The sequence below is a fragment of the Castor canadensis genome, chromosome 7, assembly GCF_047511655.1.
Source record: "Castor canadensis chromosome 7, mCasCan1.hap1v2, whole genome shotgun sequence".
Taxonomy (NCBI): domain Eukaryota; kingdom Metazoa; phylum Chordata; class Mammalia; order Rodentia; family Castoridae; genus Castor; species Castor canadensis.
In genome coordinates, this window is record NC_133392.1 from 67341085 (window position 1) to 67366547 (window position 25463).

General features: G+C 47.5%; 1 protein-coding gene across 8 annotated transcripts in view; it reads right to left on the minus strand.

The window, feature by feature from the left end:
• Dlg5 (discs large MAGUK scaffold protein 5) overlaps positions 1 to 15033 on the minus strand; it is a 115826-nt gene extending 100793 nt beyond the window's left edge. For 6 of the 8 annotated variants that reach the window (XM_074079275.1, XM_074079272.1, XM_074079274.1 and 3 more), the window contains exon 1: positions 14703 to 15033. In XM_074079275.1, the coding sequence (XP_073935376.1) occupies positions 14703 to 15006 (304 nt within the window). In that variant the 5' untranslated portion in view covers positions 15007 to 15033. The remainder of the gene's footprint in view (positions 1 to 14702) is intronic. The other 2 variants (XM_074079277.1, XM_020157358.2) reach the window with 1 other exon arrangement.
• Between the last annotated feature and the right edge of the window lie 10430 nt (positions 15034 to 25463).

The following is a 25463-nucleotide window of genomic DNA, read 5'->3' on the forward strand; positions in this document are numbered from 1 at the left end:
TGTGACTCACCAGCCTAGCTGGGCACAAGGTAAGGCTTCAGGTGTCTCCTCTCTCTCCCAGCATAGGAGGTATCTTAAAACAAAAGCATCAGGCTGGCAAAGTAGCTCAAGTAGCAGAGGGCCTGCCTAGCAAGCATGAGGCCCTGAGTTCAAAAAAAAAAGTATCCATGACAGTGGTTTTTTTTTTTTTTTTTTTTTTTATTCATATGTGCATACAAGGCTTGGTTCATTTCTCCCCCCTGCCCCCACCCCCTCCCTTACCACCCACTCCGCCCCCCACCCCCCACCCCCGCCTCAATACCGAGCAGAAACTACTTTGCCCTTATTTCTAATTTTGTTGAAGAGAGAGTATAAGCAATAACAGGAAGGGACAAGGGTCTTTGCTGGTTGAGATAAGGATAGCTATACAGGGCATTGACTCACATTGATTTCCTGTGTGTGTGTGTTACCTTCTAGGTTAATTCTTTTTGATCTAACCTTTTCTCTAGTTCCTGTTCCCCTCTTCCTATTGGCCTCAGTTGCTTTTAAGGTATCTGCTTTAGTTTCTCTGCGTTGAGGGCAACAAATGCTAGCTAGTTTTTAGGTGTCTTACCTATCCTCACCCCTCCCTTGTGTGCTCTCGCTTTTATCATGTGCTCATAGTCCAATCCCCTTGTTGTGTTTGCCCTTGATCTAATGTCCACATATGAGGGAGAACATACGATTTTTGGTTTTTTGAGCCAGGCTAACCTCACTCAGAATGATGTTCTCCAATTCCATCCATTTACCAGCGAATGATAACATTTCGTTCTTCCTCATGGCTGCATAGAATTCCATTGTGTACAGATACCATATTTTCTTAATCCATTCGTCAGTGGTGGGGCATCTTGGCTGTTTCCATAACTTGGCTATCGTGAATAGTGCCGCAATAAACATGGGTGTGCAGGTGCCTCTAGAATAACAGTCTTTTGGGTATATCCCCAAGAGTGGTATTACTGGATCAAATGGTAGATCGATGTCTAGCTTTTTAAGTAGCCTCCAAATTTTTTTCCAGAGTGGTTGCACTAGTCTACATTCCCACCAACAGTGTAAGAGGGTTCCTTTTTCCCCACATCCTCGCCAACACCTGTTGTTGGTGGTGTTGCTGATGATGGCTATTCTAACAGGGGTGAGGTGGAATCTTAGCGTGGTTTTAATTTGCATTTCCTTTATTGCTAGAGATGGTGAGCATTTTTTCATGTGTTTTCTGGCCATTTGAATTTCTTTTGAGAAAGTTCTGTTTAGTTCACTTGCCCATTTCTTTATTGGTTCATTAGTTTTGGGAGAATTTAGTTTTTTAAGTTCCCTATATATTCTGGTTATCAGTCCTTTGTCTGATGTATAGTTGGCAAATATTTTCTCCCACTCTGTGGGTGTTCTCTTCAGTTTAGAGACCATTTCTTTTGATGAACAGAAGCTTTTTAGTTTTATGAGGTCCCATTTATCTATGCTATCTCTTAGTTGCTGTGCTGCTGGGGTTTCATTGAGAAAGTTCTTACCTATACCTACTAACTCCAGAGTATTTCCTACTCTTTCCTGTATCAACTTAAGAGTTTGGGGTCTGATATTAAGATCCTTGATCCATTTTGACTTAATCTTGGTATAGGGTGATATACATGGATCTAGTTTCAGTTTTTTGCAGACTGCTAACCAGTTTTCCCAGCAGTTTTTGTTGAAGAGGCTGCTATTTCTCCATCATATATTTTTAGCTCCTTTGTCAAAGATAAGTTGGATATAGTTGTGTGGCTTCATATCTGGGTCCTCTATTCTGTTCCACTGGTCTTCATGTCTGTTTTTGTGCCAGTACCATGCTGCTTTTATTGTTATTGCTTTGTAGTATAGTTTGAAGTCAGGTATTGTGATACCTCCTGCATTGTTCTTTTGACTAAGTATTGCCTTGGCTATTCGTGGCCTCTTGTGTTTCCATATAAATTTAACAGTAGATTTTTCAATCTCTTTAATGAATGTCATTGGAATTTTGATGGGAATTGCATTAAACATGTAGATTACTTTTGGGAGTATCGACATTTTTACTATGTTGATTCTACCAATCCATGAGCATGGGAGATCTCTCCACTTTCTATAGTCTTCCTCAATCTCTTTCTTCAGAAGTGTATAGTTTTCCTTGTAGAGGTCTTTCACATCTTTTGTTAGGTTTACACCTAGGTATTTGATTTTTTTTGAGGCTATTGTAAATGGAATTGTTTTCATACATTCTTTTTCCATTTGCTCACTGTTAGTGTATAGAAATGCTAATGATTTTTCTATGTTGATTTTATATCCTGCTACCTTGCTATAGCTATTGATGATGTCTAGAAGCTTCTGAGTAAAGTTTTTTGGGTCTTTAAGGTATAGGATCATATGACAGTGGTTTTTAAACTGTGTTCCAAGAAACCCTGAGAAGGAGCCTCTGGGAGGCCACAAGGAAAGGGGCAGGCTCTATGCCTCCACTCCTAATCACCACAGTGCCTCTTTTGTCTATGTTACACAACTGACTTTTACCTAACAATCCAGTTAACAAAAAAAAATCCAGTATCTATTAAAAAGAAACAATTAAGTCATACAGGACATTTATACTTCATATGTTTTAACTGTTCACAATAGCCCTGTATGGAAACAGAGGTTAAAGTTTTAGGGGTGGACTGCATAGCTCATGCCCACCCTTTGCTCTCCCAGGCTCTAATGGGCATTTTCAGGGAAGAGCAATGACCATGTAGACCAGACCATTCTACAACTGGACTGCACCAATCACTGCAAAAAATTCTTCCAAGCAGGCATGGCGGTGCATACCTGTAATCCCAGCACTTAGGAGGCTGAGGCTGGAGAACTGTGAGTTCAAGGCCAGCCTGGGCTACATAGAGAGATCCTATCCCTTCTCCCCCTTTAAACAAAAGGCCTAGGCAAGGGGAGCTCCAGAGATATGGAAAAGACTCCAAAGAAGACTGTAACTAAATGCAATGGGCAAAACTTGTTAAAATCCAGATTAGAACAAACGACATATAAAAGAACTTTTTTGAGACAAGGAAAACTGAGTATTCAATGACATTAACAAATTCAGAGCAGAGTGCTCAGTATGGGTCTCAGCTGTCATTCATGGATGTCCTTCACATCTTTGTGGGCTCAATACTTAGCAGAATCTGTGCAATGGACAGCACAGAGTGGAGCACTGACCAGGGACTGACAGATGGAGAGATAGACAGAAAGACAGATGCAGGTCTGAAACAGGCCAAGGTCCACCCTAAAAGCTGTGGGATGCCATGTAAGCAGAGGACACTGTAACCAGCTCTACTGAGTTTTCATGAGAAGCCTTAATAAGAGGATGACCGGGACCAGAAAAGATGGTCAACATTTTTGGCTGGTTTTGAAGAAGTCTCTTAGAAACTACTGTAAGGCATGTTTGAGTGAAGTAAATGTCATAAATGTCTGGGATTTATTTAAAATAGTCTAGGAAACTAAAGGTTGTTGGAAGAGACTGGAGATGGCCACATGAGTGCTCATTGTATCATCCTCTCCATTTCTACATATATTTGAAAATCTTATGATGAAGGTAAATGGAAGGAGGGGAGGGAAGGAAAAAGGTCTTTCCTGAAATTCAGCTCAATTCTACCTCCCAGCATCTTCCTCCAGTCAGCCCTGTTCAGCTGTCTGAGGTCAAAAAGCTTCAAGCCTTCCTATCTGTCCAGTAACCACCTTTAGCTATCTTCAAAGCCCCTCTAGATAAACTCTTGCCCATGTCCTTTCGGGACAGAACCCCTCATGGGGCATGGTGATGTGTTCTTACTATGTGGGGTCCAGGGCCAAAGCCTTGTGAAAGCAAGTTCTGAGCAGCCCAGAGAGTTGTAGCCTCTTCATCCATGGGCACCCCAGACCTCTCCCTTAAGTTTCTCTTTCTCTAACTGCACACAGGCCTGTCCCCTCTGACACCTCCTGAGTCTACACACAGGCAGAGGCTGCAGCCCCATGGAGGGACAAGCTGCCTTCAGCAGCTGGAGTGGCAACAGCAGCCTTTGCCTCACAAAACCCTGTCCATCTTCACCAAGGCCCTAAGAGAAGGCAGTTAGCCTCTGTCATAGATGGGGGAAATGAAGCCTGGAAGGTTACATAGCTGCTGGAATCACACAGTTCAGGATGGAAGCCCAAAATTTAAACCCCAACAGCCAGGTTTCCTCAAGAGTGGACTCATGACACTTAGCTGTCTCTAGTCATGGGACCTCACTCCCCCACTCAAAACCCACCAACAATATCCAGGCCACCTGGTTCATTCATTCATGTCACCCATCCTCCCAGAAGTAACATGACACTCTTGAGACAGATACCAGTTCCACCTGCCCAGTAGCTCCCAGGGACTCGGGAAAGATCTGCTTAATACTTAACAGGTACTAGAGCTACAGCAGCCAAAACACCAAGACAATCTCCTCAACTCCTTCCAAGGCACCCCCGGAAGCCCCAGCTATGGCCCAAAAGCCAGTCCTGCTTACTTGGTCCTAGAAAAGATCCCAAGAAGCTTCTCCATCTCAAAGGAAAGAATAATGCTCATGAAAATACACTTCATTCTTGTCAAGCCATCTCAGAGAAACTGAGGCTCATCTAAAAAGCAGTTATTGGCCCCAGAACCACATGTGACTATTTCAGCTGGTATTGGAATCTAAAAGAATGGGAAAGATCAATGTTTGGATGCTCTGAACAAGAAGACTGGAGAAAGTGAAAAAAAAAAAAGAGATATATTAATGTTCCACTTCCAAGTGCAATGCTGGGGTGCCTCAAAAGTGCATTCCTTTGAACACCTACGTTGCAAAATGCTCCACGAAAAAAGGATTATGTAGCCAAATTAGTTTGATCCCAGACTTTGGGACTCTAGCAAAGTCCCAAAGTACACTGGCTATGAATGTTCTTAAGAGCCTGCAGCTAAGGAGCCTTGTTGCTCAAAGAGCACTGTCCACCCACACACTGGACCACAGACCCCAATCAGAGTAGCAAGAGCATCAACATCCCACCAAACTAGTGTTCAGAACATGATTCCTAGCATTTGCTGATCTCAGCCTCTTGAAAGAAAAGCTCAATAACCTTGCTACCCTGGATTCAAGATGAGAAACCAAATCAACCACGAGGGGAATAAGGGAGCATCTGCAAAGCAGAAATAACTGACATAGCCCAAGGCCTTTAGGGACAAGGGTATTAGCACTGGAAACATGAAGGAAATGTGTGACTAGCCCTTAGCTACCTGCTATGAATGCCGCTGGGATTGCATGGTCAACTTCTGGCCTCAAACAAGTCACAGCTAACTACTGAAACGAAACTCTTTCTTTGAAGTCCTGAGATGTCCCAAAACATATCTGAAGGAAAAATTATAGACACACATATCTTCTGGAGTTTCCTGTTGTTCTGGTTTGATTTTTGGTTTTCAAGACAGAGTCTCACTATGGAGCCCTGGCTGTCCTCGAGCCTCTGTTCTTCCTTGCCTCAGCCTCCCAAGTGCTAGGATTAATATACATATATTTTAGAAAAAAAAAAAAAGTTGGAACTAGGACTCCACCCACCGTGAGTCAAGTGTTGTGGATGCTATGGATGACCTTAATTCAAACTAAGAGAGAACAATGATGCTTCCTCAAAAAATTAAATGTAGGGCTGGGCATATAGCTCAAGTGACAGAGCACTTGCTCGGCATGCTCAAGGTCCAGGGTTTAATCCCTGGTACTGCAAGAAAAAAATAATTAAATAAAGAGTTTCCACGATTCGGCAATTCCAGTTCTGGTTCGATAACTAAAAGAAATGAAAGCAGGGACTCAAGCAGATGTGCACATGAAGACTTATTTGTGGATTATTACAAATGGTTTTGGTCAAAAACTTTTACAAGTCAAAAGAAATTTCAAAAACAAAATTTTAAATTCCTGCACATGCATTTCACAGCTCAGTTGATACAGAGCTCAGTCTCACGTTATCACCAGTTGTGTTTAAGTCCTTGTGTGACCTGCTGAGTGTTTCCCTCCCTTTGACTTTGTGAAAATCTGCCTCACAAAAAGCAAATGGTGCCCCAAAAGCAAGGTAAACGTTAACATGTTTAGTTAAAGTGATAAAATGAAACTTGAGATGTGCTAAAAGGCAGCATGTTTTTACTGGAAGCTGGGCGGCATTATGGGAAAAAGGAAGCATCTACAGCACAGCACTGAACTCTACATCATACCAAGGCTCTACTGTAAATCCCTGCTTACAGCAGCATGACTCACGACAGCCAAAAGGTGAAAGCCACCCAAGCGGCCCTCGACAGAGAGACAAAATGTGGCATATATGTAAAATGGAGTATTATTCTGCCTTAAAAAGGAAATTCTGACACATGCCACAACATGAATGAGCCTTGAGGACATCATGCTAAGTGAAAATAGTCACAGAAGACAAACATTATATGGATTCCACTTAAAAAAAAAAAAAAGCTATCTAAAGTAGCCAAATTCATAGAAACCCAAAGCAGAATGATGGTTGCCAGGGGCTTAGGGAAAAGAGCAATAGGGAGTTAACTATTTAGTGGATACACAGTTTCAGTTTGTAAGATGAAAAAGTTCTGGAGATGGACTGTGGCAATGGTTTTATAACAATGTGAAAATACTCAATACTACTGAACTGTGCACTTAAAAATGGGACAAAATGGCAAATTGCATGTTTTGTATAAGTTGTCACAATGAAAAAAAAAACCTGGCTCAAATGGTAAATCTTATGTCATATAAACCCTACTATAATTCAAAAAAATCTCAAAGCAAATGGGTTACAACTCTTAGCATGAAATGAACGTCAAGGTCAATCATAAAGAAGTAATTATCCTCCATGGATTTAGAGAAAGGACTCCCCATGCCAAATATCTGCTTAGGTTAACATGTTTTTCCAGCACTTTCATGGAACTCTGCCTCAAAAAGATCAATAGACACTCAATACAGAGACATGCAATCTGTCCCAGGCAAACGATGAGTGAGAGAGAGAAAGAGAGAGAGAGAGAGAGAGAGAGAGAGAGAGAGAGAGAGAGAGAGAGAGAGAGAGATCCAATTTCCCTCCAGCTCATCCCATTAAAACTCTCCATTGAACATACTGAGCTGCAGCTCAGCACTCTTGCTCCACACCTGCCATCTCAGAGCTCCCCTTCCCAGGACTGCAGGAAATGATGCAGAGCCCCTCACATGGGGCTGCAGAATGTGCAGGTGCTTTGCTGGGACAAAAATTGAGACAAAATATTTCTCTACTCTGCCTACTTTTTCAGGAAATAGAAAGCCACTCGACACTAACATTAAATCAGATTAGCAGCAATCATGGTACAAAGCCCCAGAAACCTCATCCACCCAATTGCCATACTTCCTGGGACCAAATGCCACCTGGGAAGTACTCAGAACCCCACAGGACTGAGCAACTCCCCCAGTCAAGGCTCCACCTTTTCTTTTTTACTGTTGAATGGGAGAAGAGGGCAGGAAACTAAGAGGCTTGGCCAAGGTCAAGATGGAGCAGATCGCCAGTTAGGCTCTCTAGAGGATACCCAGCTGACATTCGAATTCTGTAAAATCCTATAGCAGCCAATGTGGTGCTCCACATGGCTCCTGGCACCCAGCCCCACACTGCTGGTACCTGATGGGTGACCTTGGGGACTTCAGGCACCACTGTCACACCACCTGCTTCCATCACAGGCATAGTGTGGGTGGTGACATCCATATGTGCATATGGGACTTGCTAAAACCTTCCTTCTCTCCCACAGCCTTCTGCTACTGTGAAGTCACCACTCAGGAATCTGTGTGTACATCTGAAGAGGATTTAGGCAGGGACACACCATTCCCTCACACAGTTGACTACTCACCCATTCAACAAAGTCACTAAACACCGACTTGGGTCAGGGTCTACTCTGGGCATTTGAAGTACAGCAGTAGATTTAGCTCCTGGAGACCACTTTCTGCTTGAGACCCACATACAGCCACCTGACACCTACTTAGCATGTTTGCCGGGAGCTTCACAGACCCTCAGAAATATCAGGAAAGTCCCAGTTTCCTGGTGATATGACTGGTCTCCAGTCTCCTGCCAATCTTAGGTTGCATGGGTCACCACAGTAACAAAATACCACTCCTTTGTTTTTACTATTGATTGTCAAATAGTATTGGGAAGTAGTTGGTGTTTTGGTTTTTTCCCCCTGAAGAAATAGCTGCATTTGGATGGAAAGTTTAGGAATTTTAGAGTAGGACCCAAGATAGCAAATTAAGATGCACAGGAGAGATTAGGTTACAAATGGCAGACAGGCTCATCAACCAACTGAACTCAACTTCCCAGCAGCCTTGCCATAATCCAAACAATAAAAGGCCTGCTGGGAAATGTATGCCCAGCTACTAAAGAGGCAGAAGTAGCATGATTACAGTTTGACACCAGCCCAAGCAAAGGTAGAATGAGACCCTATTTGAAAAACAAAATAGAAGTAAAAAGGACTGGGGATATGGCTTAAGTAACAGAGTGCTTGCCTGATAAATGTGAGGCCCCACCACAGCAAAAAAAAAACAGTACAGGCTTTGCTGCATAATAAATTTCCACAAAAAACTCTCCATTGCAAGGATTATAAAAGCAGGTTTAAAAAATTACATATTACAAATCTTAAACCAGTCCAGGTCTCATCACCTCCAAAAACCAGCTCCCATCTCCCCTGCTAAACACTTCAGTTGTAAAATCTATCGAAATGGCAATCCTCCTCCCATCTTCCCTAGCCAGGCAGGGCTGGATAACAACGCAAGGCTCAGATGGGGCAGGGGACACAGAGCTAACTTCCCCAGGAAAACACTGACAGGAGGGGAGGGTACAGGCCCTAAGTGAGAGCCTTTGCTAGAAGAGGAGGAGGAAAGCCTGCTAGGCTGTGGTGTTTGTGCATTTTCCTGCATATTCTCCTTCATCTTCTTGTCCGTCATCCTTCCTGGGCCTTCCAAGCCAGAAGCCAAGAAATTCATAGGGGGCATGGCAGTAGCAGGTTGAAGGGATACAGGGACCTTAAGCTGGCATCCTGGAGAGCCTGGCCTGGCCCAGGATAAGGGGCTCTCCTGGGGAGAAAGCTGGAGGAGTAATAGGTGGTGGATGGGTAGGACTGGAACCTCCAAGACACCTGACATTGGGGGCACAGATTTGGCCCTGGCTGCAGGGCATTGGGGTTCCACATGCTCAGGTGACTCCAAAGTCTTTCCCCCTCTGGCTCTAGTTATAGTTTTAACTGCTCAGAATAGGAGATAAGCTCAAGAAGGTTAACTGTCCTGCTCAAGGTCTGACCACTACCAGCCCACTCCAGCAATGACCTCCTCCACTGGTGGCATGAGGCCACATTCCAGACCCATGGGAAAAGCCCATGGGTCACCTGTCCCCATCCCAAGGTTTTGGAATGTAATTATGTGTCACTTAACAAGGTGGACATGTCCTGCGAAAGATGTCATTAGGTTTTTCCACTGTTGTGTGACCACTATACTGTATACTTACACAAACATCACAAGGTGATATAATCTTACTGAGGCACTTTCATGCATATAGTCTGTCACTGACTGAAATGTCATTATGGCACATGACTGCATTATAAATCTATACATTTCTCTTTTCTGCCTAAAATGGTTTAGGCTGAGTTTCTGTCACTTGCAATAAAGGTACCCTGAACTAATAACAGAGAGAAATAAAACTTGACCTTCACTTAGAAACCTCTTGCAACTATTACTTCAAGGTCCTCTGCCACTTTTTTTTTTTTTCAAATAACACAATTTAGAAATCCAAAAGAAACTAGGCATGGTGGCTCACACCTGTAATCCCAGCACTGAGGAGATTCAGGCAGGCATCATGAGTTTGAAGCCAGCCTGGGCTACACGGTGAAGAAGGAAGAAGGAAGAAGAGAGGGAGGGAGGAAGAGAGGGAGAGAGGGAGGAAGGGAGGGAGGGAAGGGAGGGAGGGAAGGAAGGAAGGAAGGAAGGAAGGAAGGAAGGAAGGAAGGAAGGAAGGAAGGAAGGAAGGAAGGAAGGAAGTTAGACTACAATGGTTGGAACTTTTATTTCTGCCCCTTCCTCTGATGACCTTCCAGGGCAGAGTGGGTGAAGAAAAGGTGGCTGGTGCCCAAAGGGAATAAGGAGACAACAAAAGACCCGGTAACCTCTACTGAATAATAAATAACCCGCATCTAACAACCCACAGCCAACTATACTAGTCCTGCTGGAAGAACCTGGCAGCGTTAGTCCTTTTAAAAAGAAGGAATAAAGGAAGGAAGGGAGGGAGGGAGGAAGAAAGCCAGGTGCTGGTAGCCCACACCTGTAATCCTAGATACTTAGGAAACTGAGATTATGAGGACTGTGGTTCAATCCAGCTGGGCAAATAGTTCTCAAGACCCCATCTCCAAAATAACCAGAACAAAATGGACTGACGTTGTGGCTCAAGTAGTAAAAGCGCCTGCTTTGCAAGTGTGAAACCCTGAGTTCAAACCTCAGTCACACATACACACACAGTCTTCGAGCTATAACTTTTGCAATGCCTAAATTCCAAGTAAATCCACACCTCTGGCTCAGCCCAAGGATACAGTCCTCCATGTTATTTTTGCATTGCCAACTCCCTTCCATCCAGGGCCAATGCCAGCCCTCTCTCTGCACAGGCTGGTCTAATTTCTGCAGCCTAGAAATGCACAGCTCTTTCTGTGCCTGCTGCCCAGAACATCCTCCTCTCTGTCCCTCTGTATATTACAAGCTCCCCTTCAACTCCAGCCCAAGTGCCAGGCCAACCTCAAAGCCTTCCCAGGCTTCTCCAGCAGACCCTGCTGTCTCATTCTCTTTTTGGTGACGGAACATCAGCTTCTCAGTAGGAAGCTAAAGAGGAGGCACACACAAGTGCAGTGGAGAGAGAACAGAAAAGAACAAGAAGGAAACATTCATCCAGCTCTGAACACACAAGTGCAGGGGTCAGTAAGCAACTACTAACTGCTGCCACTTCTGTCTCTTAAGAGAGTACTGGCATGAAATGAGGTTGAGAGGCCCCAACATTTAGGTGGCAGCTATAGCAACTGAGGTTGGGTGAGAGTATGTAGGGACAATATATAGTATACAGAGCATTTCATAAAGAAGAAAGCCTGCTTGTGTGTCTATATCACTTAATGATGAGGCTCATGATGTCACTCTCCTAAGTTTCCTACTCCCCCCAGTAGGCAGTAAGTCACAAGCTGAGATCACATCTAGGTACCCCTGCCTGCCTGCATGACAGCCCACCAGGCTGGTACAGAACCAGCCACTTCAATCCTCCGCCAGTACATTCTGCCCTCCCAGAGAATGCAGCAGGCAGCAGGGCACCCTGAGCACCACCTTACAGGTAAAGGCACTGAGTCTCATCCCAGAGGCAGCAGTAGAAGGTCTTCAAGGGAGAGGCTCCAATTTTATAACTGAATGAAAGACTCTGATAGGAGAAAAACCATGGGACCTGAGTCACTTGGAAGAAAAGAGTAGATTTCACCTCTCCCTGCCACCAATTGGGGCAAAAGTGTTCACCTCTTCCCTACAGATCCATGTGTCAGAGTCAAGAAAAAGCTACAGGATTATAGAGTTCCACAATGACAAGACATGTCCTGAAATCACAGTGGGAAGGCCTGGTCAGGTAACAGGAAAAATCACAGACAAGAAATCAAGAGCAAGGGGCCTGGCCTCTGGCCCCTTTTCTTCATACCTGCAGGCAGGGCCCTGGAACCCAACAGAGTGAAGACAATATGACACTGCTTTGGGGTTGCCACAGAATTGGTAAGATGGGAAAGTTCGAGACAAAAATGCTAAGTAGCAACATACCAGCAATCCTGAAGTAAGAGTCCCTTCCACCAAAAACTCAACACCGGCACCTATGTTTCTTAGTCACCTCCATACCCCCAGGCCTGAGCATGGTGGGTCACAAATATCCGAGATCTAAGTAGGCATGAGTCGCCCAGATGGGTTTGGTGTGCTCACCTGACCAGCAACAAGAGGCACATGCTCTCCCCAGGTCCCTTCAGGTTCTAGGTACCATATGGGCTGCCAGCCACCCTTGGCCCACAGCACCACAGATTTCCACAGCATATAAGTGCTTGCCAGGAATAGGAATTCTGGACCAGAAGCCTACATGGGCTGTGGAGTCCAACAAGGAAGTCCTAGGGGGGTAATGGCACCACCTCCAACGTAGAAAGGTGGTAACAAAGTGACCTCCCCTTGACACTATGGGTCCTGAGAAAGCTAGCTGGTTCCTCTCTCACAGGCACAAGGGGCTCCCAGCGAGGCTGACTCCCTCACAGAGCTGTGAGCCTGCACCCAGGACGGAATGTGCAGGGGGGTGGAAGGAGGCTGGAGGCAGCACTGGGTTTCCCTGACTGTGCCCTTTGGGGATAAGACCAGTGCCTCCACCCACTCCAACGGAGTGGCTCTTTTATGTACTTGAGCTTTGCCCCATGAGACAAGCTCCCTGGTAAAAGAAAAAAGAAAAAAAAATTGGGGCTGGAGACAGAACACTTGCCTACCATGCGAGAGGCCCTGAGTTCAATCCCTAACACTGGGGGGGGGAATGGGGAGGGAATTAGAAACCAATGCAGAATAATGCATCCTGTACAAAGACACACACACACATCAGTCACCCTTTCCCCAAGAGGCTCCAGGCGGCATCCTGTCATACCAAATGTTATCCTATCATACCTAATACTATATATAGTATTTGATAAAATGTACTTAACTTTCCACTTAAAATCATTTTTCTAAGGATTTCCTGACCTTCTTCAAAGCCACAGAACTCTGCACTGTGGGAAAAAGGGTCTGAAGTCATAGCCCTGGGGATAAATGCAAACCCTATTCCATTTCTTCCTAGCTCTTAGAACTTCATCCCTCAGAGGCCCCACCTTCTCCAGCAGGAATGGAAAGGGTAGGTCCTAATTTATAGCAATGCATCCACTAATTTCTCCAGTCCAGACATAAAAGCTAGAGCTCATGCACACTCATCCCAATGAGGACTTCTAGTCTGCACTCTAACTTCTATGCTTCCATGGAAAGACTTGTGGAAGGAGATTTTTGATAAACTTCCTCCTTCAAAAGTAAATAGACAGAAGCAATGAAAAAGAAAAAAATGAGCCTGACAAGACCATCCTCCATCCATTCCTCAGGGCTGCATCAGACTGGCCTTTCTTTTGGCATCTTCCAAAGCACAATCCCAAGAAAGGACTAGCTTTGCCCAGCAACTCATTGATACAACCACATTTGCAGAGACAGAATACAGGTTTGAGGGGCAGAGATGCAGGAGTTGGAAGCACAAGGGGGAGACACCAATAAAATGACCTGCTATGTGTAGGCAGTTTGGCCTCTCTTTATGCCAGTTTCCTTGAGCTATAAAAAGCGAGGTTGAGATGGCCTGTGTACATGAGAGCTGCTACCAGGAACACCTTATAAAATCACTCCCTTAATAAGTAAAGCTATTAACGGCCATATAAATGGGTCTCCTCAGCCTTTGGCTCACAAGCTGCTCCGGTCAGTTTTTCATTTCTCTCTTCTTTTCAGCTCATTTTTCTTTTATATGTGTATCTTTATTGTTTTTATTATGTCTATATCAATAAAACAAGGTCAAAGCCCAGAAAAGATGGACTTGCTGTTCCCTGGCTCTGAATGTGTTAAATAAAATAGATCATAATTCAAAACTTCTGGTGCCCCATACTTTCTGAGCATTTTAATCACTCCAAGCCAGAGTATTCCCTCCAGCAAAACAGGAATAATAGCTAGTTCACATGGTATTAACAAAAACTAAATGTGATAAGGCAGAGTGACTGCTACAACAGTGTGTGCACAATAAATGTTAGCTCTTCTCTGTTGCTATGCCTTCTTCCTTGTCTAAAAGACTGGCTTCCACACTTCCCAACCCAGCAGAACAAGCCTACCACTAGTCACAGACTCCCACAGTGCCCCTCCCCCCTGCACACACACTTACAAATCAGTCACCTCCAAGAGCAGGAACAGGGGTGCCAAAGGGCACCATGCAAGGGAACCAGTCACCAGCCTTCCTCCTCAGGCAGCTCAGTGCTCTTGGGGAGGGAACTGAGCCCCAGCAATCACTACTAGGATTTTCCCATGGTGCAATGCAACTTCCCCAACTTTTCCGGGCCCATAGTTTCCAAAGAAACCTGGGCAGGCATTGTGCATAATCAACCACAAGTCTGGGCCAGCTAAGAGATTGAGTTCCTAGGGGCAGGGAGAAGGAAGCTGGGTCGGTCACAAAGTAAAATGTCACCAGTGGTCCTGAAATGGGTGGCGGGAGTGGTGGTCCTGGCCTGGGTTCCCCTCTTCTAGATTGTACCACTGGTAAAAAGGCTAGCATCGGCTCCCAAAAGACTAGCAGACGGTGAAGAGCCTAAGAAAAGGAGTTGACTCACATCCTTCAGAGGTGTCCCCCAGCCCCCACCCCGAGACAGGACCTAGTAGCTCCCGGAGGACCCTGCAGCCATGGCACCTGGAAGGGTAAGGCCTTCACTGGGGGGAGGGGGTAGCTTTGTTCACAGCGACCAGCGGGACTGGGGGAGGAGGTATTAGTTAGCAGTCCAGGCATCACCCCCTCCCCAGATGAGCTAAAAGCAGAGACGATGCCACCCGCAGGCCATCGCCAAGGTAGAGTGGTGGCCCTGGCGAGATCCCCCTGGGCGAACTGCGGAGAGGCGGCGGCGGGGGTCTGCCACTCACCGGCGCCCTCGGCGGGCTGCGGCGGTCCGACGACACCGTTCAGGTAGAGAATGGGCAGCAGGTGAGGCTGCGTCTTCTCCAGCGCCAAGCGCAGGTCCTGGGAGTGGTCCCGCTCCTTGGCCAGGAGCAGCTTGAGCAGCCGCTCCGCCTTGGCGCCTCCCGCCTCCTCGTCCAGCTGCCGCCGCTCGCCGGGGCTGAGCGCTCCCGCGGCCTCGAGCAGCCCGAGCACGGCTTCCACCTCGGTCATGGCCTGGGCCAGGCTCTGCTGACACTGGGCGAGCAGCTCCCGGCGCTGGGGCTCCATGGTGGCGGGCCGAGCCGCGCCGCCCCGCCCCGCCGGACGGCGCCCCGGCTCCCCGAGGCCGGCGGGCGGCGGGCAAACCTGGGCGGCCGCCTAGCGCGCCGGGAGCCGCGAGGCGGCGGGGGCCCGGGGCGGCGGGCGGCGCTCAGCAGCGGCCGCCTCCCGGGCTCCGGAGCGCAGCCATGTTGGCTGCAGCAGCGGCGGGACTGGAAGAGGAGGAGGAGGAGGAGACGGAGGAGGAGAAGGAGGAGGCGGAGGTGGGGACGACGGCCGGGGCGCGCCCCGAGGCCCGGCTCCAACCGGGCATGCCCCCTCCCCCTCCGCCTCCGCGCGCGCCGCCCGGCCTGCGCCGCCCCGCAGCCGGCTCCAAGTCCCGGGGGGACGTCGCGGGGCCCCGACGGCTCCGGCTCCGCTCCGCCCGTGCGCCCGGCCCGGCTCACCGGGGCCCCGCGGCCGCCGCCCGCTCCGCCATGGCCCGCGCCACTGCGAGGCCCGCCCCTCTTGCCTCTCCTCTCCCGGACAGCCCTCGGGGAGGCGGCGGCGAGCAGAGGGATGGGCGGAGGGCAGGGGTCCCGCTCCCACCGGCCTCCGGGCGGGGACGCGGCGCTGGCCCCTCTCCCGGTGCCCCCGAGGCTCAGGCGCAGCTCGGTAGGGGACGCGGAGCTAGGCCGGGCACACGGCCAGCCCCCGAGCTGCTGGAGACCCCCTCGTACAAACCCTGCCCCCAATCGCAGATCTCCTATTCTGAGAACTCCAAAATGCTGCCTGAACACAATGAGGGGAGGGTCCCCAAGACTTGGACATCCGCAGTTTAAGACCTGCCCGGAATCTGTGAGGTTTCCCCATTCTAAGAAGCTCTTACATAGAATTTTCCCAATAAAATTCCCTGAATTGAGGCTCGGTTAACGGCATTTTTTTTAGATCCCCAGAATCTAAAGGGTTTTGGATGTTGGCAGGAGAAAAAGAGACGATCGTAGAAAAGGTTTGCCCGTGGAATCCTCGATCTTTTTGGCAAAAGAGGTGCTCTCCCACTAGATGTCAGCCCACATCATAGCAAATCCGGGATTTACTTTGTTTCTCCCATGGCCTCAAGAGGATCTAGTCAGGATCCAAGTCCAAGAACATCCTCCATCTTCCCTTACGCCTTCTAAGAACACAGGCCACTTACCTTTCTGACTGGAGGACAAGGGCCTTCAAAGCCAGAATCCCAAGGGATTGCTCTCAGTAATCCCAGCAGTCATGGGATCCTAGGGCCACCTCAAATGTCTGCATTGCAAGTTCTGAATTTCATTTACAGATGTGGGGGCCCAAGGGCCCTTTCTACTAGCACTGCCACTGCCATCCCCACACTTCCTCCTTCCCCCATAAAGCAAAGTAGTCTTAAACATTCTGCTTCTTCGATGGGAGAAGTCACATTTGCTTAATGGAAACAAACTCTGTATAGTGGTTAGAATAAGAGTACCAGGATTTACACTAAATAGTGGCACAATGTGGAAACAAATAATTATCCTTGCTCATTTGTCTTCTCAGGAGAAAGGGGGTGGGGAGAGTATTTAGATCAGGGGTTCTTAGCAGTGGCTTCAAGAGGGGGATCAATGAAGCTGTTTAATTTATCTCAACTTTTTTTGTGGACATTTATGTATTTTTCTGAGCTGGAGCTCATAGTTCCATTGAATCTTTAAGTCTTTAAGTCTTCCATGACCCAACATGGACTGCAGTGCGGTAAAACAAAATTATTTAGAGATAATCCCTTGCTCAGATAGTCTGGGCTTCTATGACTGAACAAGGTCTCCCAGCCAAAGTTCTGCACAAGCTGCCTGGCTCTTCTCTCCCGCTCCTGCCTTTAAAATACTGTGCCTCCTTCCGGCCACCACTTCCCTCCATAACATGCAGATCCTAAATCATCTGCAACGTACCCACCTTTCAGGGTACAACTGGAACCTCTTTCTTAGCTGGATTAATGAAAATCTAGGTGGTGGGAGTTAAGGTAGAAGGGAGAGGGAAGAAGCTTGAAGTTGGAGACTAACTTGGTCTGTGGTTAGAATCAACTATAGAAGCCTGAGACAAGAGGGAGCAGAAGGGAAATAATCTCTCAATAACTTGCAAAGGATGGTGTGGAATGCCTGTAATCCCAGCTACTCAATTGGCAAAGACAGGAAGATCTTGAGTTGGAAGCCAGGCTGCCAAAGTTAGCAAGAACATATTTAAAAAACAAATACTTGAACTACTAGTTCAAGTAGTAGAGTGCCAAATAGCAAGCATGAGGCCTTGAGTTCAATCCCAGTATCAAAAAAAAAAAAAGATGTTGCGGAGGAGAGTATGTGTCTCTTCCGTGGTACCTTCCCAAGAAGCAGTGAGGAAGCCCAATTGCTAAAAGTGTTTTCTCCCACTTGATGAGAAACTACTTTCAGCAAAACCCTTATTGGAAACTCTTGGAGTTTATGCAAAACATAAATACTAGAGGAGATAGTTTCATTTGTAAACATATTCAATTTTAGGATTCCTTTAACCAAACACCTTGGAATGACCTTTTATTTCTGTAGCATATTTTATACTATTTGGGGCACCTCACACACTTCCTCCTTTGGGCCCTATACTAGGTTGGATTTTGCCCACCTCAAAAAAAAAATATTTAAGTCATAGCTTGTAGTACCTGTGAATGTGACCTTCCCTGGAAATAAGGTCACACTGGATTAGAGTGGGCCCTCATCCAATGAATAGGATACATATTAAAAAAGGGAAATTTGGACCCTGATGCCTACATGTGCAAATAGCTTGTAGAGGAGGCAGAGCATCACTTTAATAGGGTGCTTAGGAGAATGAAATGACAAAACCTGGTGTCTCCCATGCAGCTAGACTCCCTAACATAGCGCTCACACAGGCTACTTCTGCAGGTCAGAATGAAATTGCTGGCTTTCTGACTTACTGGCTACATAACATTGGGTAAACCTCTCTATGCCTCAGTTTCCTCATGTGTAAACAGAGATGTTGATCACTGTATCAAAGAGATGCTCAGGGTGGATGCTGCTGTTCTGACCTCCATCAGAGAGCACGTGTGGCCACAGGTTTTGCACGGATGTCTTAGTTTCCAGAGTGTAGACTCTGGTTGAAAGATTTCCCTTTAGCAGCCAGCATGGGATCCCCTTCCACCTGTTCTCTGCATCGTTGGTGCAGTGCGCCTAGCAAGAGTAGGTGCTCAATGGATTTTTTAAGTTAATAAGCGAACAGATGAATGAATGAATGGAATGGACTAAAAGAGTTCTGCAGTGAGGCCCTCCTTCAAAGCAACATCAGCAAGCTGGGGGTAGAGCTCAGTGGTAGAGTGTGTGCTTTGCATCTTGAGGCCTTGGGTTTGACCACCAACACCACAAAACCCACTCAGATACAGACACACACACACACACACACACACACATTACCTTATCTCTGGGCCCAGTGCTTGCTAGACGAATGCTTTTCTACTAGAGCCACTTCACCAGTCCCTTTAATATTACCTTAAAAATGAGAATTTGAGGAATGAAAGTACCTCAAAAGGAGACATCAGAAGCAACATAATGAAGGGTCACAGGCTCTCTCCAGTGCCCTAGGAACTGGGTGACTGGTTGAGAGCTTGCTGCAGCACCAGGAACTCTGTCTGCAGCAGAGTGGCTGCCACTGGGGTGCTAAGCACCCAAGCCCCGCTTCTCTGCCTAGCCCTGTGTAGCAGATAGTAAAGATGCCCCTGCTCGTTAGTGCAGGCTGAGCTCTAGGTACAGAGGCACATGTAGCCCTGAGGGCACAGCCCCTTCAAGTTGTCTGCAGGCTGAGGCCTGCCTGAGAGCATTAACCCTTTGATTCAGAATTGTTCACATTTCAACTTTGATGCTAAGCTATGTAAGGAAGCCATTACCAGCCTGCTCACAAAGGCTGTGGTGTCTTTGCTGCTTGCTCTTGTTTCAACTTTTTAGTCATATTACAATTCCCAGTTTAGTTCTCTGTATCCTTATGGTAGACAGAATGCATAAACACACACATTCACACCCATGCCCTGATTTCCTGGAGCCTGTGAATAGGGTTTTCACATGGCTAAGGGGACTTTGCAGGCATGATTAGGTTATGAACTTAAAATCGGGAGAATCGTGGATTATCCAGGTGGGCCTAAGCTAATTGCATGTGCTCTTGAGAGCAGAGCATTCTCTTAGGCTGGAGGCTGTTAAAAGGAGAGGGCGGAGTGATTCCCAGAAGAATTTGGTTGGCTATTGCTGGCTGTAAGATGCGGGGGGGTCCAGGAGAGAGAGGGCAAGAGAGAGGCTCTAGAAGCTAAAGGGGGTCCCTAGCTGACAGCCAGCAAGAACCTTACTCCTTTTGACCCCCCAAAACTGGACTCTAACACTTTAAATGAACTTGGAAGTGGATTATTTCCAGAGCCACCCACTAAGATCCAGCTGACCACCACCTTGTTTTCTGCCCTAGAAGAGAGACCCTCCGCAGAGAAACCACCTGAGCTAACCTGGACCTCTTCTCTGACCACCAGTGCTGTGAAATACTAAACTGGTTCTGTTTTGTAGTTCTGCATCTGTGGAAATTCTGTTATGGCAGCAATAGAATACAAACAGTCCCTCATGACTATGAGCCCGACCAGGGCAGGAGTGACATCGCCTTGTTCATTGCTGTACCCCGTGCACCGATCCCTTGTGCCTGGCACTTGACAAGGATTCAAAACAGCCCATTGTACGAATGAATGGAAGCCTCCCTTCCACCAGGCCTCGCTTTGGTGTAATAATTTATGGCAGGATCCAGCACTCCACAGGTGATTGGAGGGGAAGATTTCAAGTAGAAACACCTAGACACTGGGCCTTCTCAGCAAGTTGAGTGAGCTGAGGCACAGGGACCTCTGACCAGAAATTTTAGGTTCAAATGGATAATCAACAGCTGTTCCTGGAGAAAGAGATCCTGATGCTGTCCTCCAAGTGTGCAACTCCTCTGGGAGTAAGCAAGGCTGCCTGCAAGAGGGTGTGTGCAAGAGTGTGGGTACAAGAAGGTGAGGGAGCTGCAGGCAGGTGGAGTCAATTTCCATGTGAGTGCAAGTGTCTATAAGTGCAAACCTCAGGAGTCCTAGAGTGTGGACATGTGTGTGTGTGTGTGTGTGTGTGTGTGTGTGTGTGTGTGTGTGTGTGTTTGAGAGAAAGAGAAAAAAAACCCAGGGTTGGTTTCCACCTGGAAAATTGCAGCTAGTCAACATCTGAGACATAGCATTTAAGAGGATTTCCTTATGGTGTTCCTTAAAAGAATGAATTCCCAAAGGATGCTGAAAACACAATTATATTTTTTAAAATGCCACATTTCCCACAACATTTTAGGAATGCTATAACTATGAAATGCACTAGACCTATTTAGGAAAAAAAAAATACTTTGTATGATGTGGTGTTACACGTCTGTAATCCCAGCACTCAGAAGGCTAAGACACGAAGATCATGAGTTCAAGACCAGCCTGGGTTACGTAGTGAGACCCTGTCTCAAAAAAATAAAAACAAACAAACAAAAACATCACCTTAAGCATGGCCCTTGGTAACTTCTCAAATCATGAAGATGTTTTTCCTCCAGACTGCTTTGTTTCAAGTTCAGGAATGGCCCAATGTCCTTGAAGTTTACAACAAGGAAACTGGGAGAGGCCCATTTCTAGTAATGAATCTTGCCCAGAGGACTTGAAACAAGGCAAAATTGTGGGATCAGAGGGGGGTAAGCAACTAATGAAGGATTAACAAATGATTAATGACTAAATAAATAATTAGTTAACTACTTATTGAGTCCTAGGCTAGGCCCTAAGGCTACCCACCTGTGCTTCACAAGTGAAAGGCTGAGAAGTTGTTTGCACCAAACCACAGCCAATTGCTGTTCACCACCTAGATTCACTGCTTTGCCACTGCAGCCCATGCCCTCATTTGGAGTCCTCAGCCTGACTTTCATCCCTACAGGCACCACACGAACTTTCTGCAGCAACCAGGCCCTGCCCATGTCCCAGCTATACACCCATTATCCCCCACTTCCTGCTCTAGCACTCCTAAGGAGACACTTCTACAGAAACCAGCTCGAAGTGACCCTTGGGAACATCTTCCCGGATACATCTGCTGAAAGATGGGCAGTTTAACAACCATGGAGTTGAGCTGAGGTCTCAGCAGTCATCTCCATGGAGCAGGCCAAGTGGACCGCCTCCTGCCAGCCTGGCCTTCCACCTGTGCTTTGTGCATTGCAGGATTCAGAACACTACCCTACTCCCTCACTTACCCTAGAATGTTCACTAGCTCCCCATGCCTTCAAGACACCGTGCACCTTTTTAGATGTGCCTTGTTATCTAACTTCACCTCCTGTTACTTCCCCTATAGTCCAGCAACTGACCTGCTCTGTCCTCCACTGATACAATATGCCTTTCTCCCCTTGTCACCAACTTTTCTTCCTCCTCTTTGCCTGTCCAAACCTCTCTCATTCTTAGAACCATCTGTCACTGCTACCCATCCTTCCCGTCCCCAAAAGTGCCACTGTGATTATGCTTTGAACCACTTCCTCAAAGCAATGCCTTCACCAGTGCCTTGCATTGCTCATGGATTTCCCCAAATACAGTGAGGTCAGGGGCCCTGGGCTGTTATTTCTCTCAGATCCCTCATGGGGTCTACAGTAGTGGAGACCTGGAGTAGATGTTTCAGAAATACTGGTGGGTTGAAAGAACCTAGGTGAGAGAAAGTGGGCAAGGGGATGCAGCACCTTTAGGTCTCAATTAAAGATCATTTCTGCAAAAGTCCCCCTACTCCCTGCCTCCCCCAATGGTCAACACTGGTTCTCATACACAGTTCTGTTCATTCCTGGCGTCTGTCACATTTTATCTCCTTTTGACGAGGCTCTGTGTTTAGAGACCCCCTTCCCAATGGACTACAAGCGCCACAGAACACCTGTCTGGTTAGCCTCTATATTCCCAGCATCTAGCATGTTAGGGACTCAGACTATTTGTTGAAAGAATGAATTGAGGAGGGAAAGGTAGATGACCTGCTTTGGTTGCTTGCAGCTGTACTCACGAACACCCCCAACAGGATCATTTCCATTTCTCTAGTCTAGACCAGGGACTCGAGTCTGAGGACTAGCGTCTCCAGGGTAAATACAATCCTGGCCACAGAGCCAGTCAGAACAGTGCCCCTTTCCTGAGCACCAAGTGTGGTCCAGGCACTGTTCTGATGCTTCCCCGCTACCTCCAGTGACTCTTCGCTGGACTCATAGGCAGGAGGTAACATGATAGGCTCCACTGTGCACATGTGGGGTCTGAGGCTTCGCAAGCAGCTCCTCCCAGTCCTGCTGGTGGTGTGTGGCTGGGGAGACAATTTCTAGTGCCAGGGAGTGGCCAAATAATTCAAGAGAGCTTTTGAAAATACATCAGAACTACCCTGCCTTCAAAGGAATGAAAACCAACTCCTGGAGAACAAGGTAGAAATCAACAACTGCAGACGAATAAATCAGATGCAATAAGCCCAGATGCAAATGACCCTATGGGCCCAGTCAGATTCTCAGAGGGAATGAGACAACCCCAAAGCCAACAGCAGCTTGCTAAGAGGAACTTTGGTTTGGATAAACCAGAACCCACTGGGCCCCAACCCTTCCAGGGCCTGCACAGGCATCCTCTCAGTTGTCCCTCTTTCTACCACTGCCTCTGATTCACACTGAGGCACTCACAGAGAGGTAAGTCAGCAAAGGATCGGAAAGCTGTGTGACGATAAAAGGTGATGGAATCAGCAGCCTCAAGGACCCTCGCCACCTGGGGTCTGCAAGGCCACCCCTCTCAGCAAACCTCCTTTGTGTAGAAGCATCAACTAGAAAACAGTTGCCAGATGCAGAGGAGCAGCAGCTTTCAGCCAGAGCCATCCAGCTCTGAGCAGCTTTACCAGGGTGTCCCTGAGAGAAAATGCTCCGTGGGAGGCCTGGTGCCTGTGGTAGAGGGGCTGCCTGCTGCAGGGCTGTCCCATCCTCCAAAAGACTGAATATGCACATGGACAGTGGGCAGCCCATTTGTGTAATAGAACAGCAGCCAGGTCAGGAAGCCAAGCCATGCCACACCCCTATAAAAACTATCCCCAATTGGCCAGGACTTGACCCATACCTGCCAAATCCCTAATTGTTGCCCCCTCTTGCAATTTAAGAGCAACAGGAAAAAGCCAAATCTGCTCCCCTAACCAATTATTTAGGACTCCCTGCTGATAGTAAGCCCACCTTCACCTTCCCCATGGAAAGGCCCTTCCTTAATTGGGCCAGGCCTGAAGCTGATCTTGCTTGCTTTGATGCTTTCCCCTTCCTCTTCCTGCCTGAGTCTCTACCAGTGACAGTGGCTGAGTCCCTTGGTAGAGCATGCTGGAAATCATAGCCTCTGCTTCTTTTCATTTCGTGGCTTCATTTATTTCCACAACTCCTAGTGGCCTAGTTGCTTTGTGATTCAATTGCCTTATCTGAAAAATGGGATAATAAATCTGGGCATATATGTTTTTGGGGAAAAAAATACCTTGGATTGTAGGGATCACCTGACGCTTCCCCTTGTCCTGGGTCAGCTCTGGTCCCAGTTCAGCTGCCACATAACCCACTTCCCTCTTGTCGGAGTACACCTGGGATGTCCTCAGGTCTGGTTCCTTCCTTTTTTCCAGGGAGGAGCCTGACACCCAGGAAAGAAAAGTGTTTACTCACCCGAGGTTGTCTTCTCCAGAAGTCTCTGAGAAACCAGTCTTGTTCTCTGGTTTCCTCCCTCCTGTCTGGCCAGGAAAGCAAGCTCATGAGCCTTTTCGGAAACTCCACAGGTTTTGGGTGAGCTCCATCATGAGACTTCAGAGGGCGAATGACAGCAGACACGCACACAGGAGTGAGTGGCTAGGAGCAGGGAAGCTTTCCAACCATGAAAGGCCATTCATGGCCTGGACCAAGCCCTGTCCTCGGCAGGGATTTTTCCTCCTTGGTTTCAGGGAGTGTGAGCCCCACCCAGCCCCTGTGAACCTCTTTTATTCTGGGAGGCACTGGCTCTGGAGGAGTCCCTTCTCCTTCCCAAGGTTGGCTCCACCCAAGACTGGCCCCACCTCCTCACCACCAGATAGAAGAAGGGGGGGTCCCAGATCAGAGTGCTTACCTTCCTGTGTAGCACTGTGTCATCAGTGTTGGCCCACTGTTCATGTGCCAACTCTCAGTCCTTGGAGAAATCCTCTGATGTGTGCACTGTCGCTCGCCTGTCCACTGAACAAACAGGGAAGATGAGTCATGGAGAAGTCAACTGATGTGCCCAAGGAGAGGAACAGAGATTAAAATCCAAGTCTGTGGTATGATACAGTACTTGCCTAGTATGCTCCCGACCCTGGGTTCCATCCCAGCACGGCAAAAAAACAAAGCACACACACACACACAGTTTTTTTTCAACTAGGTCCAGAGTTGAGCTCTTAACCACCTCACCATCCCTCCTTGGCAGGTTTCCAAAGGAACATACACAGGAGAATCTTCCGGGCATTTCAAAGTTGGGAGCAAGATTCATTTACATTTCAGAGAAATGCTGGGTTTCCTCTCATCTCTTCTTAGTCCATTTTGACCCACAAACATTCATGGAGCCCCAAGAGAGGTGCTGGGAGGACAAAGATGCAGAAGGCTTTCTCTACCTTAGGCTCAGCACGTTCCTAGGAGTAAGGAGGCCACCGTGTCTGCTCCTACCTGTCCCTGCAGGCTTCCTAAACAGTGAGACACACATCTTGCCTTGGGTGGAGAGCAGAGTGTGTATGTAGATCACTAGACAACGCACAAGTGGAGTGGCTCAAGCGGTAAGAGTGCCTGCCTGGCAAAGCATAAGGCCCTGAGGTCAAACCCCAGTGCCAAAAAAAAAAAAAAGAAAAAGAAAAAGAGAACACATGATGCTGGATGGGCTTGTTGACATCAATCCAGAGTTGTGGGCTTAATCCCAGACCTACTAGTGGGCCAGGCCCTCCAGCACAGGGGCCTGGGAGCCTGCACTTGTAACTAGCACCCAGGTAAATCTTACCTGTGAGGTTCTAGTGAACCAGAACACTCCTATCCCTCAGAGAGGGTTGTGACTCCCATCTGTGTTGTAAACTGGGAGATCTTCCTCTGACTTGCACCCAGGCCCTCACTTCTACTGACCCTGAGTGTCTGCATGCCTGTGCTGGGTGGCCGAGGGGCAGAGCTGCAGGAAAGCCCAGTCCTGAATCTCAGGCAGACCATTCCTTTCAGCTGGGGCAGTAGGGGATGAGGGTAGATGTTGCCATCTCTGGTGGCATCCGGCCTGACAGCACAAGGCCAGGTCAGGCCACATTGCTGCAGGAGCTTCTTTATTGGTTGCTCCCTGTAGTCATCCCCTTCCTCCTTCTGACACTTTGGGGACTTTAGTAATCGTCAGCTGGATGAATAAATTAATGGCAGAGGGAGACAGACTTGTTAACAGCTAACAGTAATTCTAGCAG